At 62.0% G+C, this 14768-nt stretch overlaps 2 protein-coding genes across 2 annotated transcripts in view; one reads left to right on the forward strand and one right to left on the reverse strand.

The window, feature by feature from the left end:
• CCDC85C (coiled-coil domain containing 85C) overlaps positions 1-11645 on the reverse strand; it is a 77480-nt gene extending 65835 nt beyond the window's left edge. The window contains exon 1 of the mRNA XM_038545698.1: positions 10844-11645. Within this exon, the coding sequence (XP_038401626.1) occupies positions 10844-11645 (802 nt within the window). The remainder of the gene's footprint in view (positions 1-10843) is intronic.
• Positions 11646-12188: 543 nt separating this feature from the next.
• HHIPL1 (HHIP like 1) overlaps positions 12189-14768 on the forward strand; it is a 51253-nt gene continuing 48673 nt past the window's right edge. Inside the window, exons 1-2 of the mRNA XM_038545700.1 lie at positions 12189-12320; positions 13839-14034. The gene's annotated coding sequence lies outside the window, so the exon portion shown is untranslated. The remainder of the gene's footprint in view (positions 12321-13838; positions 14035-14768) is intronic.

Consider the following 14768-nt stretch of genomic DNA (forward strand, 5'->3'; position numbering starts at 1 on the left):
ACAACCGGCCACGCATCTCATGACTGTCCACCCGCAGGGCTGACAGAAGCCTCAAAGGAAGAGTGGGATTTGGGCGGTTACGGGAGGGACGAAAGAGCAACCCTGCAGGCAGCAGCCCTGCTGTGTGCCTGAAGCGTGCGGGAGGGGACAGGACTTGCACTCAGGCACCAGAGCTGCCTTCTGTGGACGAGTGAAAGTCACATGACCCCTCAAGGAGTTACCTGGATCGGCCCTGCCCAACAGAACTCTCTGGAATGACGGAAACATTCCTCTTCTGCATTGCCAACAGGTGCAAGAGGGTTAGTGTGACTCAGAAACTGAAACTTTCTATGGGACTTAATCTTAATTGAATGGCATTGAAGCAGCCTGGTGTGGCAAGTGGACGGCTCAAGGCTAGAGCCAGGAAACCTCTAGGTAGGGTGGCCTAGTAGGGAGGCAGAGGCTATGGACACACAGGTGAGAAGAAGGGAACAGAGTCGGCAGGATGGTGACCAGCAGGCCGCTAGAAGCCTGGGCTCCCGCAGCAGCGAGTGAGAGAGACTGGGGGCTTAGCCCAGGGCAGGAGGGTCAGAGAGAGAGCCGGCAGCTCCCGCTGGAGCAGACCAGTGTAGCCAGCACACAGCCCTGTTCTGGAAGACAAGCCCAGAGTGGGCATCAACCACCACCCCGGGGTCAGGACAAGAAGAGGCCCCTGGACCTTTCCCAGGCCGGGCCGCCCGGGACCAAGAAGCAATGGGGGGGAAGGAGGCAGGCGGGCCAGGGGATGGGGAGGCAGGAGAACAGAAAGGAGAGGATTTTGTTTACTGCTCTGGACGAGGAAACATGAGCCTGTTTGCAGGGGAAGGAGCACAAGAGGAAGGAGACAATGGTGCAGGGAGGTCCCGCAGGAGGGGCTGGGGCGGGAGGGCGCCCAGGGGGCCGGCCAGGACAGAAGGCCACGGAGAAGCTCGCTGCTTCGTCTTCCGTCCAGGTATACAAGTGGTGCGTGTGCCTTCCCGAAAATCTGGAAAGCCCAGCAAAAGGAAGAAAGGGCAGGCCGGGGCCGGGAGCTTCCCATTGTCCCAGCAGCTCGGAGGGCGGCCGGGAAACGAGCCCGCTGAGAGCCCGGCGCAGCAGCGTGGCCGGAACCGCCACAAAGGGCCACTCCCCGAGCGGGCTCATTAGGCAGAGGAGCCGGGCCGCGCTGCTCGGGGACAGGCGGGCACATTCAGGGCCCGCACACAATCGGGCCCTTGTGGGGGCGGGGGCCGGAGCCCGGGGAGCCTCTGATTCCAAGACAAGAGCGTGCCTCCTTATTGCCTTACAAGCCGGGAGACAGAAAGGCCGATTTGGGGAGACAAAGAGTCGCTTCCCCTGGCAGTGGATGGGCTATTTTTGGAAATGGGTCGACTCTTCTCCATAGCTGCCGTCTCAGTGTCACCGGCCTTGCCTGCATCTGTCCCCTCGAACGCAGCCTAAGGAGGCCGCCACCCTGTCTGGGGCAGGCCAGCACCCCACAATGGGGGCGGGGAAGCCAGTGCCCGGCAGTGGTACAGCTGCAAAGGTGTGGACGTGGGGAGCAAGCCCAGGGTGAGGGGGGGATCCAGGGTGGGGCTGGGTGCTGGGGAAATGCTCATGCACATTTAAAGCCTGCTTTCCACTCCCACCAGGCAGCCCCGCTGGGCGTCCACGCAGCAAAGGTTAGCAAGGAGAAACACAAAAAGGCCCCTTACTGCTAACAGGAGCTCACACCACCACCACCACCACCACCACCCCGACCCCCACCTCCCCGCCCTGCACCCCCCCAAAGTGGCCAGGCCCTGTGGTGCCCCAGCGTGGTGCAGAGTCCACCTCTGGCCCCCCTGCCGACGGGCCATCTTAAGCTTGGGCAGCCTGTGGCTTTTCTCCTGAGCTTCCCACGGTGGCTCTGGCTGCCCAGCAGAACCCCAGGGAGCTTCTACCTACTATGCAGCCACAGTTAGGAACCACTGGTAAAAGCAAGTGTGTATCTTTTAGTAATTGTTAAGGGAAACCGGCAAGGGGGACTAGGCGAGCCCCCACCCTCAGTGGGGAGGCTTGATATGTTTTTTTTCTAAAGTAACTGAAGGCCATTTGGCACCAAATGGAGCAAATGGGATAAAGGGGTTGGGAGGGGTGCCTGGGGGCTCAGCAGTTGAGCCTTTGGCTCAGGTCGTGATCCCTAGTTCCTGGGATCAAGCTTCCCGCAGGGAACCTGCTTCTCTCTCTACCTCTATCTCTCATGAATAAATAAATAAAATCTTAAGAAAAAAAAAAAAAAAAGGCTAGGGGGGCAGGTGGCCTAAGTGGGTTGACCACTGTCGGGTTTAAAGCAACAAGGAGCAAGCACCTCGGGCAATGCCTCTCCCCTCCCCCATTCCTCTCTCTGATGCACCCCCAGCACGTACTCCGTGCCAGGAAGACTGCCCTGAGAAGGTCACGGACCAGAGAGGGACAGGACAGTGAACAGAAGAACCTCAAGTCCAAGACCGGCGGCTTTGTCCCAGGCAGACCCCACACCAGGGCACTGGAACCCTACATACTCTCCTAGCACCAAACCCATTCATTACCTAGTCCTACAAGAGATCAGATGGCAGAGGTAGGTAATTCCATCGGCCCTTCACGAGGACAGGCTGGCCAGCCAGGAGCCCCAGCCAGTGCTGGACAGGTCACCTCCATCACCCCAGAAGCTCAACAGGGAGACCTGCCCCCAAGCTAAGGACCAGGCACCCGGAAAGACCCCAAACCACAAATACAAGCGGATGACCGAAGAGCCAGGAGGGCAGGGCGGGAGGCACTTTCCTTGTGACTCAAGCCTCGTAGAAACTCTGAGTCAAGGGGCCAGAGAAGGCTAGGATCTCTGGGACCCTAGGCACAGCCCACCCAAGCTCCCCATCTTACAATCGAGAACATGAGGGTCCAGAGAGAGGAACACACTTGCACACAGTGGGATCGCGGGAGTGGGCCGAAGCCACTGGTTCTACCTGTGTCATCCAATGCACAGAACAGCGCTGGAGGCACACTGGGCCCCCAAACTCCCAGATGTGGGAGCAGGGGAGACTGGGCCAGGGGAGAGCCAGCAGATAACCTGGGGGCCCTGGGGAGTAAACCAGGGCCTGTTTCCCTTTCCTTCTGGCTTCCCCATCAGAGGCCTTTGCCCTTTGCCATTTGTTATTTCCTGAACTCAAAGATGAGCATCTTCCCTTTTGTTACAATGAAGGGTGCTTCTTAGAATCCATGTGTGCGTTTACTGTTGGGTCTTCCCCTCCCCACAGAAGCTGTTGTTAAGTACACAGGGCATCTGTGACTGATGGTATCTCAGGGTGGAGGAAATGCCGTGCCTGGGAAAGCCGGAAACCCCTGAGCAAACTGCCCAGAGTCCTAAAGGCACTCAGAGAACTAGAAGGGAAGGGGACCCGCCCCTTGGCCACTCGGGAGCTGGAGCCCTCCCTGGCCGCCCTGCCAGGAGCCCTGGGTCCATCATCTATCTCCGAGCTTGTGTGGCCAGGGCCCTGGTCCTCCTGGCTCATAGCCTGGGCACAGAGGGGCAGGCTCCAAAAATGTCTTTTGAGTTTCACTAAATGTGGCTGGCATGATGCTAGGAGCTTCCTCGCTCCCAGAGCAGGGAAGAGCCCTGCTGGGCCCCACTGGGATCCCAGCTGTGCTGAGGAAAAGGCTCAGAGTGGTGAGGCAAGTCACACCAGGTCATGTAGGGGTGGGGGGGGTGGGGCCAGCGGCTCCAGTCTACTAGACCCTGGAAGCTTCCTGGGCACATGTGCCCAGGTGGCCCTCTCTGCCTCGTATGATTATTCATCATGCCCCTGTTACTCCCACGAGTGTCCTGCTTTGGCTTTCAACCTCTTCAGGGTGCTAGGAGCTCTGCTGGGGGAGGCGGGGGGATGGCTAAAATCAGGAGCTGAGACGAGCCTCAAGGGTACAGCAGGTTCGTACAGGCAACATAGACCAGGGAAGAGGCCAGGCACGGCGGAAGGAACAGCTGGAGCCCAGGCACGAGCAGGCATTTGCCTGGCACATCTGGTTCAGTGGGGTGGTGAGAGATTGGGGAACGCCGGACCCGGGTTGGGTCACGGACATGCCTGGGCAGGGATCTGTGAAGCCCCTCCCATTGCACCTGCACCCCATCCCCCCCAAGGCCCCCCGGGGTTGGGCTTTTACTCAGGCTGTAGGCAGTTCCAGCTTTTCTGATGGGCTTTCCCTAGGATATCCAGAGTTATCTGTTAGTGGCCCTCTTAGGAACCTTCACATAGCAACACCCCCCTCCCTTTCCCCTGCTCCCCACTTAATGAATACACCTCTGTGTAAACATCATACACAGGGTGAGCCCAAGAACATTTACAGGCGAATCAATAAGGCTCCTAAGCTTTCTGCCCTGCTCCCTGGAGAGCTGGAGACCATTACAGTGACTTGTTCAAGAGCAAGCATCCACCACTGGGTGGTCCGGCTCCAAACCTGCCCAAGAACCACCTGCTCCTGCCAGCCTGTGAGGGCAAGGGAATGGGTGACAGTTACAAGCTCTAGGTGCTTGCTGGGGGGACCACTCCTGACTTTTCATCATCAAAGGAGCAGCACGTCCCTTTAGCAGACAAGCCTGTTCCTTTGGGGATGCCACGGAGATCGCCTAGTCATCCTGCTCAAGGGAGATGGAACTGCCTACTCCCTGGCTCGGAAATCCCAGAGTCATCCCTGCACGGATCCAGGTCACCCAGGATTGGGGGGGGGGGGGGGGGGGGGGGCAGGGGGCAGAGAGTGGCAGCAGGTGTGACTGTTCTTTGAGCGGATATGGAATGAGGCTGCAGGTGGAGAGCGCAAGCCCCTCAACACCACAGGACTGCCTGACCCCTGAGGTCAGAAGTCACTGGGAGGCAGCCAGGGGCTGGGGGCAGGGCTCCAGAGCCAGCTGGCCTGGTCTGAGGACCTGCAGAGAAGGTTCTCTCCTGGGGCCACCCGGGGACGTTCTATGTTTCCTCCCCTGCTGCCCCCCAGGCCAGCCTACACCACGACAGCCACCAGACTAATGCTCCCGGACTGCCACTCCCAAGCCAGGCTGCATTATGAATCACTGTGTGCGCAGCACCCAGAACTCAGCCGGAGTAACCGCTCCATAAACTGTGCTGATGCGGCCCTTCCTGCTTGAAGGGCCAACTCTCTCGACAACCCGGCCCCACCCGGCTACCTCCAGACTCTTCTGTCCTCCACTCACACCACCACCTTCCCAGAGCTGTCTGGGGTGTCCCACCGCAGGGGTTCAGGAAAGCCCTTCACCAGCTCCCCAGGCTGGTGCTCACACACCTCCCCTACTGGGGAGCTGTCCACCTCCAGAGGTGACGCGGTCCTCCTGGACCACTCTCCTCCTGGAGGACTACTCTCCTCCTCCGGGAGGACCACTCTTCTCTCTGAATGTGAATCCCTGCAACCCGGGGAGCTCCGCCTCCTGGGGCTGGACCCGGCACAAACCCCCTGATCCAACACTCTGCTCCCGGCCTCACAGCAGCTCCCTGGCCCCAAGGCTTTTCTTCTCTGGGCTCAACATTCCAGTTCTTTCTGTTCACAGGAGGAGGTGCCTACCTGTGCCACCCAGTGCCACCCCAGCTCCCTGCACGTCATAAGAACACCCCGCAGGCCCTGGGCCCTCGGCAGCGGTGGTCAGACCCACTTGCAGGCCTTCTATTGCCTCATTCCTGCTGAAATGCTGTTCCCTTCTGTTCGAATAGGCAAGGGCTCACGTGGCTCTGACACAGAGCAGGCACAAGGCCGCCCTGGCAAGCACGTGGCAGGGGAGCCCCCAGCCCCACCCCGAGGCGGCAAATCTGCAGGGATCCAAGTGACAGAGGAGGGTCACCAAGCCTAACCTCAGAGGCCCTGGTCTAGGACCAGGGTGTCATTATCCTCAGGACAAGAGCAGAAACTGAGGCTTACAGGTTCAGTAGCTGCCAGGCTCACACAGCAGGCAGCAAGCTCAGCTTCACCCGGGGTCTCTCTGACCCGGAGCCGGAGCCCTATCCAGCAGGCTGCACTGCTCCTAAACATACCCGACACCAAGCGCTCCAGCTGGGAGGAAGACTGGCGTGTGGGAGACCCTTACCTCCCTCAACCCAAAGGCTGATAATAGTCTCCCACTTTGCAGAAGAGAAAAAGAGGCCTACAAAGTTCCTGGAACTCACCTAAGGTCCCAGGCTTCCAATTCTTTGCGATGACGACATCAACAAGCACAGGGTGGAAAATCCCCATGGGTGGAAAGCAGAGATTATGAGCAGCAGAGGATTTCCTTGCTAATCATGCTGCTCTGGGGACAATGTTACAAACCAAGTTGTGACCCAGGAGCTCAGAGGCCCGGCCACGGTGAGGGGTCGGGTAGGATCTCCAAGGCAGAGGGAAGCTGGCCTGGGGCAGAACTGAGGGCATGAAAACACAAGGAAGGACTCCCTGCAAACAGAAACCTGCCCCAAGCCCACGTTCCCCACTTTATGGGTGAGCCATGTTGCCAAATGCAGGAACACAGGACAGCAGGAATGAGGCACAGGGCCTCGCTTCCCCAGAAGAGGTGCCATACCTTTGCTACACAGGGCCAGCCTCTGGAGCTCAACCCTCTCCCACAGCCTCACCATCTCACGTCATCGGCGTACAGGTCACCAGGGCCCTGCCAAGGACCAAGCTCTGGGGGACCTTCCATTGTGGGGGCCCCATGGGAGTCTCTCTGAGCCCGACACATCCAGACTATCTGGGCCCAGTGGGGCAGCAGGCAGAGGGTGACAGGCCCAGACTCTGACACAGGGGACCCAACACCGATCCCAGTCCCCCCAAGCAGCCCCACAGGACCCAGAGCAAGTCACGGCTCTCTCCAAGCCTGTTTCCCCATCCACAATATGGCACCAAGTGCAAGCTCTGAGCAGAATGGAGTGGGGACTGGGAAGCTCTTTGTGGTAAACTGTGAAGTGCTGGGGCCGCCCTGGCCCTCCCCAGGCTTACCGGCCAGTGAGCCTCTCAGGGCCAGTCTTCCTCATGTGGACGGCCCGGTGGAAGGGGGTGGGGGGGTGGGGAAGGGCAACACCCCAAGGTCCTGGATGGAAGGTCAGGGTCAGGTTGGGGAGGGAGGGGGAAAAGCTTATCTAAACCACCCCATTGTCTTCCCTGACCTTTGCTCCCAGGCCTGCCTGGGTTTAGGAAAAGCCGTCTTATTAGTGATCCTGCCCAGGAGGCGCTGAGCCTGGAGGCCCCTAATAAAAGACCTATTCAGGGCCAGCATGCTGTCTCCCCACCGTCCTTTTTTTTTTTTTTTTTTCTTTTTTTTTTAAAGATCCATACCACCCTCACTCCATCCTCCCTTTAAACCAACAAAAATACAAGCAGGAAAACAAACCCATCTCATTTTGAGAAGCCCAAAATTTTAATCCAAACTTTTAAAAGTAAACAGGGTCCCTACAAAGGCTTTGCTGGAGGTCCTGGTTTCTCTAGGTGAGCTAAAGGGGATCGGGCTGCGGAGATGGGGGGAGGACAGAGGACGGGATGCTTACACAGGGGCTTAGGGGGAGAGGGGGTGAAAGGTGGGGGAGGGGCAGGAGAGAAACTGTTGAAAATGCTTTTGTCAGAAAATCCTCGGTTCAAGGGGGCGAACCCGACTTCCTAGAGCTTGGTGTTCACCTGCTTCAGTTTGCCCCAGTGGGAGTACAGCAAAGAGCGCTCTAGTCCAGTCTTCCCTCAGCACAACGCAAAGGGGGGGGCGGGATTTGCATATGCATTCTTGGCGGCCAGGCCCAGCCCCGCCCAGGACTGCCTGGAATACAGATGGGCCACCTCCCAGCGGAGCCCCGGGGCCTTTCCAGGGCACCCAGCAGGGCTGCAGGAACACCCCGCGGCTTCCAAGAGGGCTACGGGGCTCGTCAGCAGGTGCCGTGGTCGCAAACATTCAGGCGAGCTGTCTAAACAGCAGAGTTTTGAAGACAACACCAAAGTCTGTCTGGCAAGCCCCCAAAGGGGTCCCTCTTGCTTTTTTTCACGAGGAGCCTAGGGAGAAACAAGCATGACAAGGATTCCGACAACTACTGAGACGTGCTGTGTGCAGACGCTGACCTCCCTCGGCCTTCCTGGCTAACGGGGGCACTCTGGGTTTTGCCTCCACTTTGCAGAATTGCAGAGAGTGGCTCAGAGAAGTAACCTGCCCCAGAGGAAAGCAGGAGGCAGATCCGAATGCGAGACTGGGTGACCCCTCCGGGTAACAGGGTTATCAACCATCTGCTCAGTGGTCACCGATAAGGAAGTGATACTTCCCAGAATGGGAGAACTAGAGCAAACCTGGGTCAGGAATCCAGAAGAGGGTGTCACCAGTGTCTGCTCAGAGTATTGAGCAGAATGACAGAGGCCAGAGATGCAAGCCAGCCGCCAGCCTGAGCCACAGAGGAACTCCCCCCGCCCCCAACAGCCCCACCCTGGAGGAACCCCCCCCCCCCCCCCGCTGACCCCCAGCCTGCAGCCTCACGGGTGGCAGCCCCACCCAGGGAACTGGAGCTGAGACACTTCCAGTCTCCACTGCTTTCCCAGCCAGTGCTCGGAACCTCCCCCAGCCTCCGCCTGCTTGTCTGAAAAAGGGGATCCTACTACTTCCAGGGCTCCCATAAGGATGATCTGAGCCCAACTGTGGAAAGCAGGAGCCCGACGTCTGACATCTGACCCCACTTTCTCCACCACGGGGTTGGAGGTTCTTTATCTTTCCCACCGCCGGCTCCCTCCTCCCTCCACCCAAAACTACAGGTCCTCCTACAGAAAAGTCATTTTTAAGAGAAGGGCCTTTCCTTGTTTCCCGGCATCCTATTCACATTGCTGGGAGAGTATCTCAAGGCCACGCCTGACTCAAAGAGACAAAACCAAACGCCAGGCTGTAGGCTGTCTGTAACTGAAATTGGTGATAGTAATGCTTATTTTGTCTTTCGCCCAACACAAAGCTTGGCCATCACAAGATGGGTGGCAGGCCTGTTCCAAGTGAGTGTGGGACTTGGGGGGCTGAGGGGTGGGCACAGACTCTCTGCAGGAAACTCTGCACCTCAAGTCCCAGCCACCCCCTGGTCCCCTGTCCCGGCATCATCCACAGCTGCCGCTGAACACTGGGCCACACGGGCCGAATCTCCTTGTCCAACGCATGAGAGGACTTCCCCACAAATACGCCGTGACCCAGGGCACCTCGGTGCCGACAGCCACTCTCTCCAAGTGTCACTGATGACGCAGCCGAAAACCAGAAACATTTCCCAGCCATGAGACTGGAGCAATCCCTCCTTGCACTTGGGAGAAACTGAGGCCCAGAAATCCGCTCCTCCTGAGGCCCCCAAGAAGGCAAGGCCAGAGAGGCTGGGACTGGGGCTCCTGACTCCCCGGGCCCAGAAACCTCAACAAATTAAGCCACCTAACTGTGAGCTGCTCCCCGCTGGCCTCCAGCCCCCTGTGGTGGGAGGTGGGAATGGATACAGAGTTACAAAGGGAAACCGGAGTGGTAGTGGTAGGTTGCTAATCAGTAACAAAATATCCCTCTCAACCCAGTCCTGCTCTGAACTCCGGCTGGGGCCCCTAAATAAAGGAAAAATTGTGCTGTGCTAGCACCCCACCTCCATGGGTCTGGTTCCCACTCCAACACCCCACAGAGGCCACTTGGCCACCAAACCAAAGGGAGGGCGTCCCTCCTCTGCTCAGGCGTCACTCTGGGGAAAAGCAGTCATTTAAAGCCCAGATACATTTTCTCCGAACCAGGAAACCCTTTAAAGAAGAACCAGAAAGTGCTGTTTAATCTCCACCTTCAGGCAAATAGTTCAGGCAGCAGCAAGTGCCACCAGAACTGGGAGCCAAGCCACCAAAAATGTGGAAGAACAGGGAGGCAGGGAGAGGCACGCGTGGCAGGGAGAGCCACGGACCGAGCGCTGGGAACAGCAGCGTCTGCTCGGCTCCACGGACCCAAGCTGGAGGCCCATCGGTCACATGGGCGTGGAAGACAGGAGCCGAGCTCCCCTGGGGCCAAAGGTCCTCCGCCCACACCCAGGCCACCTACCCACCCTGGCACTTCCTGTAAGGCGACCAACAGCTTACAAACCCCGTGGGAGCCTTTATCTCCACCCTCTAATCCACAAGGCGGGGATCAACTCCATTCTACAGATAAGGAAACTGAGGCAGGCAGAGGAGAAAAGCCAGAATCCATTCCAAGCACCTATCCTTCTGGAAAGTCTTAGAGCCCCGGTTCGGAAAGGTCTGTCCACCCTGAGAAGTTCAGGCCTGAGAGCAAACCAGAAAGGCTCTTAGTCCTCTGGCCCAGCTGCCTGGGAGTCTCAGGCGCCCGCAGCCAGCTCCTTCTCAGCCGGCAGGCAGCGCAGGGAAGCCCAGGTGGACTCCAGAACCCCACACACGTGGCCGCTGCTCAGGATCAGGGCTGCCTGGTGTTGCTCCAAATAAGAGGGGAAATTCACCTGCAGGCAAAAGGCCTTTCTTCCCCCTGCCCACCCCCACCACCCCTACCTCCCCACCCCACCCCTCCGTGAACTTCCCGCTCCCGGACAGCGATCTCCAGGTTGGGATGAGGCGTCCCCAGCCGCCCCCACGAATACTGGTAATTCTCGGCGAGAGAAACTTTTCTGGGGTCCAGTGGGCTCCCAGCGCGGGTGCGAACTCGGAGCTGGGCAGGGTCACGCCCCCGTCGCTTGCCCAGAAAACCATCACCCACAACCCCAGCGCGGATGGGCGCGGGATCCCGCAGTCTGGGGAGCAGCTGGAGCAGGAGCTGGGTCCTGCGTGGCGGGCCACTCGGGCTTCCCTTCTCCCGAGGGCCGCGCTGCGCCACCCGCGCCGTCCTTACCGTGCAGGCCGTTGGGGATGCTCCGGTGGTGCGGTGGCGCCGACAGGTCGTCCAGGGACCTGCGCGTGGCGACCGCCTTGCCGTCGGGGGCCTTGTGCGGCCCGGGGGGCAGCAGCGGGGGCGGGACGTGGTGGTGGTGGTCCGGGCTGCCTCCGCTGCCCGCGCTCGACGTGCTGCTGCCGTCGCCCACGTCGCGGGCCCCCGCGCCCGCCGCGCCGCCGGCCAGGGGCCCGCTCAGGCTGGCCTGGCTGTCGATGGAGCTGCGGGAGCCCGCGCCGCCGCCGCCGCCGCCCGCGCCGCCCCCGCCCCCGCCCCCCGCCAGCGCCGCGCGCTCCTCGTCCAGCATCAGCACCAGCTCCTTGAGCTCCAGGTTCTCGCGCAGCAGGGCCTCCTGGCGCGCCTCGAGCTCGCGCAGCTTCTGCTGCGAGCGGGCCACCTCGTGCCACACCGCGCCGGCCGCGTGGCGCCCGAAGCGCTGCCACTCGCGCGCCAGCTTGCGCCCCTTCTGCCGGTCGTCGTCGAGGAAGCAGCAGAGCTCGCGCAGCTCCTGGTTGTCGTCCTGCAGCCGCTGGTTCACGTCCTTGAGGCCGCGGATCTCCAGCAGGTGCTGCTGCAGCCGCCGGTTCACGTCGCGCATCAGGCCGCCGTGCTCCAGCATGAGGCCCACCTTCTCGCCCTCCGCGCGCCGCAGCCGCCGCGCCAGCTCCTCCTTGCTCCAGCGCAGCAGCTCCTCGTCCGGCACCTGGCTCAGCTCCTCCGACGCCGCCGCCGCCGCCGCCGCCGCCGCCGGGGGCTTCGCCATGGCGGGGCCGTCACCGCGGCATCGCCCGCGCCCCGCGCCCTCGCCCGGCCGGCGCTCCCCGCGCCCCGGCGGCGCTGGGCCGGTGCGCTCGCGGGCAGGGGGCGGCCGGGGGTGCGTGCGGGCCGCCCCGCGCCGCCTCGCGCGCCCTCGCGCAGCGTCCTCCCGGGCGGCCGGCGGAGCGCGGGGCGCGGGGCGCGGGGCTCGGGGCGCGGGGCGCGGGGCTCGGCGAGCTGGGGCCGCTGCTGCCGTCGGCGGCCGCCGTGCCGGGCGCTCTCCGGGCTCGGGCGAAGCAGGCGGAGGCCCGCCCCGGCCCAGCTCGCGAGCCCCGGCCGCCCCGCCCACTCCCGGGCGGGGAGGGGGCGGGGCGCCCGGCCGGCTCCGCCTCCGGGGGCGAGGGGCGGGCAGAGGCGCGGCCGCCCCCGACGCCCCCCGCTCGGTGCGCTCGCCCGCCCGGCGCCCTGCCAGAGGCGCGCTCCAGCCGCGGGCCCGCCCCCCCGGCCCTCCGATTGGGCGTCCCCGGGGGTGTGTGGGGGGGCGGGGCGCCCGCGGGGGCCGCCGGCCGGTGGTACGGCCCAGCCACCGGCCTCCAACACCCCTCGCCGCGGCTCAAGTTTCTGCGCCCGGAGGACGCGGCCTCGGCCAATCCCCGGGCTACAGGGCGCTTTTAAAATGCAGGTACGGCTGCAGGGGAGGGGGGCGGTGGGAAAGGTAGGGCCGGGCTTCCCTTAAAGGGGACGCGCGGCAATGCACGCCGAGCCCCCTCCCGGGCCCGCGTCCCCCGCCCGCCTCCCCCGCCCCAGGTAAACAAACACCCCGGAGCCCGGGGCAGCCCGGCCGCTCCCTCCCGGGGGCTCCGGAGTCCCGCGTAGCCCGAGATACGGCGAACAATGGGACCGGGACTCGGGGGTCGCCCTCCCCGGAGGCAGGGCGGCTCTTTGTCCCCTTCCGTGCCCCCGACTCCACGCGCGTCCCCCGCCGGAGCCTGCGGAGGGGCTGCGGCTCCGCGCGCCGGAGGGTGTCCGAGCACGGTGTGGACCCGGCCCGTGCCCCAGGGGGGAGGGCTCGGGGGGCCTGCCCCCCCCGCCCCCGCCCCCGCGGGCTTCGGGGCAGAGGCGGGGGTTCCCGAGGCGGAGACCCCGGAGAGGATGGAGGAGGGCTTCCCACTGGGGCCTTGACGCCAGGGTCGGGGGGCGCCGGGCCGGCCCCAGAAGCCCCTCCCCACCGGCAGCCTCGCGGGCACCCGGGGTGTTGCCCCAGCCTGTGAGTCGGGCTCGCCATGCTCGCCGCCCCGAGGCGCGTTTAGGGCGCGCCTGCCGCGAGCTGGTCCGAGGGGGGGGCCCTCCCCCGGGCCCCGCAACCAGATAAAACCCGCGCGCTCGACTGCGAGCCGCCACGGCCTGGAGCGCGCGCCCGCGCAGCCGCTGAGGTCCCCATTTGCAGTCGCTCAACCCCTGGCTGGACGACCGCGTCCCCGGCACCTTCTCTACACCAGCTCGGCTCCAGGCCGCCGGGGGGCACGGCAGGGCGCGCCCGCGGAGGTCACTGCCCCCTGGGGCCGCGTTGCACTCCGTAGGGAGGAGGAGAGGGCGGGTAACAGAGCACCACGAGGCTCTAAGAAGTGCCGTGTAGGGGATTAAGACAAGCTGCTGCCACGGAAAGTGATAATCGGTTACATTAGATCCCGTGGTCAAGGAGGACCTCTGGGGAGGTGCATCTAAGCTCTGAGACCTGAGCCGAAAGGACAAAGATGAGGGGGGGAGGGGCACTCCAGGTGGAAGAAATAGCTCGTCCTGAGGCCCCAGGGTTGGCCTGTGAGCGGCCTATTCAAAGGAGGCCGGCGGGGCTGGGATGGGCCCGGGAAGGGGTGAGGGATGAGGTCAGAGCGGCCGGATCAAGCTTGATTCTAAGGCAGCTGGGAAAGCAGTAGGGGGTTAGCACCGAGCAACATGACCTGATTTGCCTTTTAAGAGGCTCCCTGTAGCCCGCTTGTGGGGAAGGGGTGGGGTAGGTGCACAGAGAGGTCTAGATTCAGTACCTCGTTCCCCACCCATCTGCCCCTCTCTCCAGGTGGATGTTCAGGAGGGGGTGGTGGGGAGTGGATGAGCCGGAGAAGCTTAGTTTTTGAGGGTGAAGCCCTAGAGGACCTCAGGGTTCCCAGAACTTGGCCCAGGTGAGCCACTGTTCTCTCCACAGGCCCAACCCCGTGCAAATGAATCCGGGTTTGGAGAGGGTTTCAGCTTACACTTGGGGAGGCGGCAAGCCACTCCCCCGTCCCAAGCCAGATCAAACAGCTCCCTGGAGGTATCCCCCAAAGGAAGCCCGTGCAGAGAGCTCCTGGAAGAGAAGAGGTGAGCAGAGGATTCATGAGCCCACTAGAGAAGTTGTGGAGGTGGGTAACGCTGTACTCATGGGAATGCCCTTCCCACTGGTGCATGGCCCCAGGTGGTTCCTCTGGCCTGCACGTCTCCAGTCTCCAGGGCCGGCAGCTTCAGCCAAACTTTCCAAGAGAAAAATGAAGCCTACATCTAGATAGGGTTTGTTTGCAGCGTCTACAGACTGTAGGACCAAGAGTCCCCCAGCCAGGACCCAAGGAAGCATTCCTAACTTCCTCCCTGGGGCAGCAAAGACAGGGCGCTTTAGATGAGGCCACCAGGTGGCCTGAGGGAGACTCTCTGCCCCCCTCGCCATGGCTGCACAGGCTGGAGCAGAACGAAATAGGATGGCAGGAGGTAGAGAGGGCCAAACTAAGACAGGGTCTTAAAGCAAGAGGGTTAGGCCAGCCAGAGCCCCCTCCCTAAGGGCCGATGTCCCTCAGGGTCCAGCAAACAGTGCCAAGCTCCCTAGTACAGCCCAACAGACCCTACCGCAAGCCATGAGCTCATAAATGCCATGTGTCTTGGTTTCTAGCTTCGTGGTCATGACAAGCTCAGCTTTGTCATGGAAATAGTAAAAGCCTGGGTGGCTCAGTTGGTTGAGCATCTGCCTTCATTTTGGATCGTGATCCTCGAGCCCCATATCCGGCTTCCTGCTCAGCAGGGAGTCTGCTTGTCCCGTTCCTTCCCCGCCCCTCTTGCGTGTGCTCTCTCTGTCTCCCTCTCTCTCAAATAAATAAATAAAATCTTT

The sequence above is a fragment of the Canis lupus genome, chromosome 8 (assembly GCF_011100685.1).
Source record: "Canis lupus familiaris isolate Mischka breed German Shepherd chromosome 8, alternate assembly UU_Cfam_GSD_1.0, whole genome shotgun sequence".
NCBI lineage: Eukaryota > Metazoa > Chordata > Mammalia > Carnivora > Canidae > Canis > Canis lupus.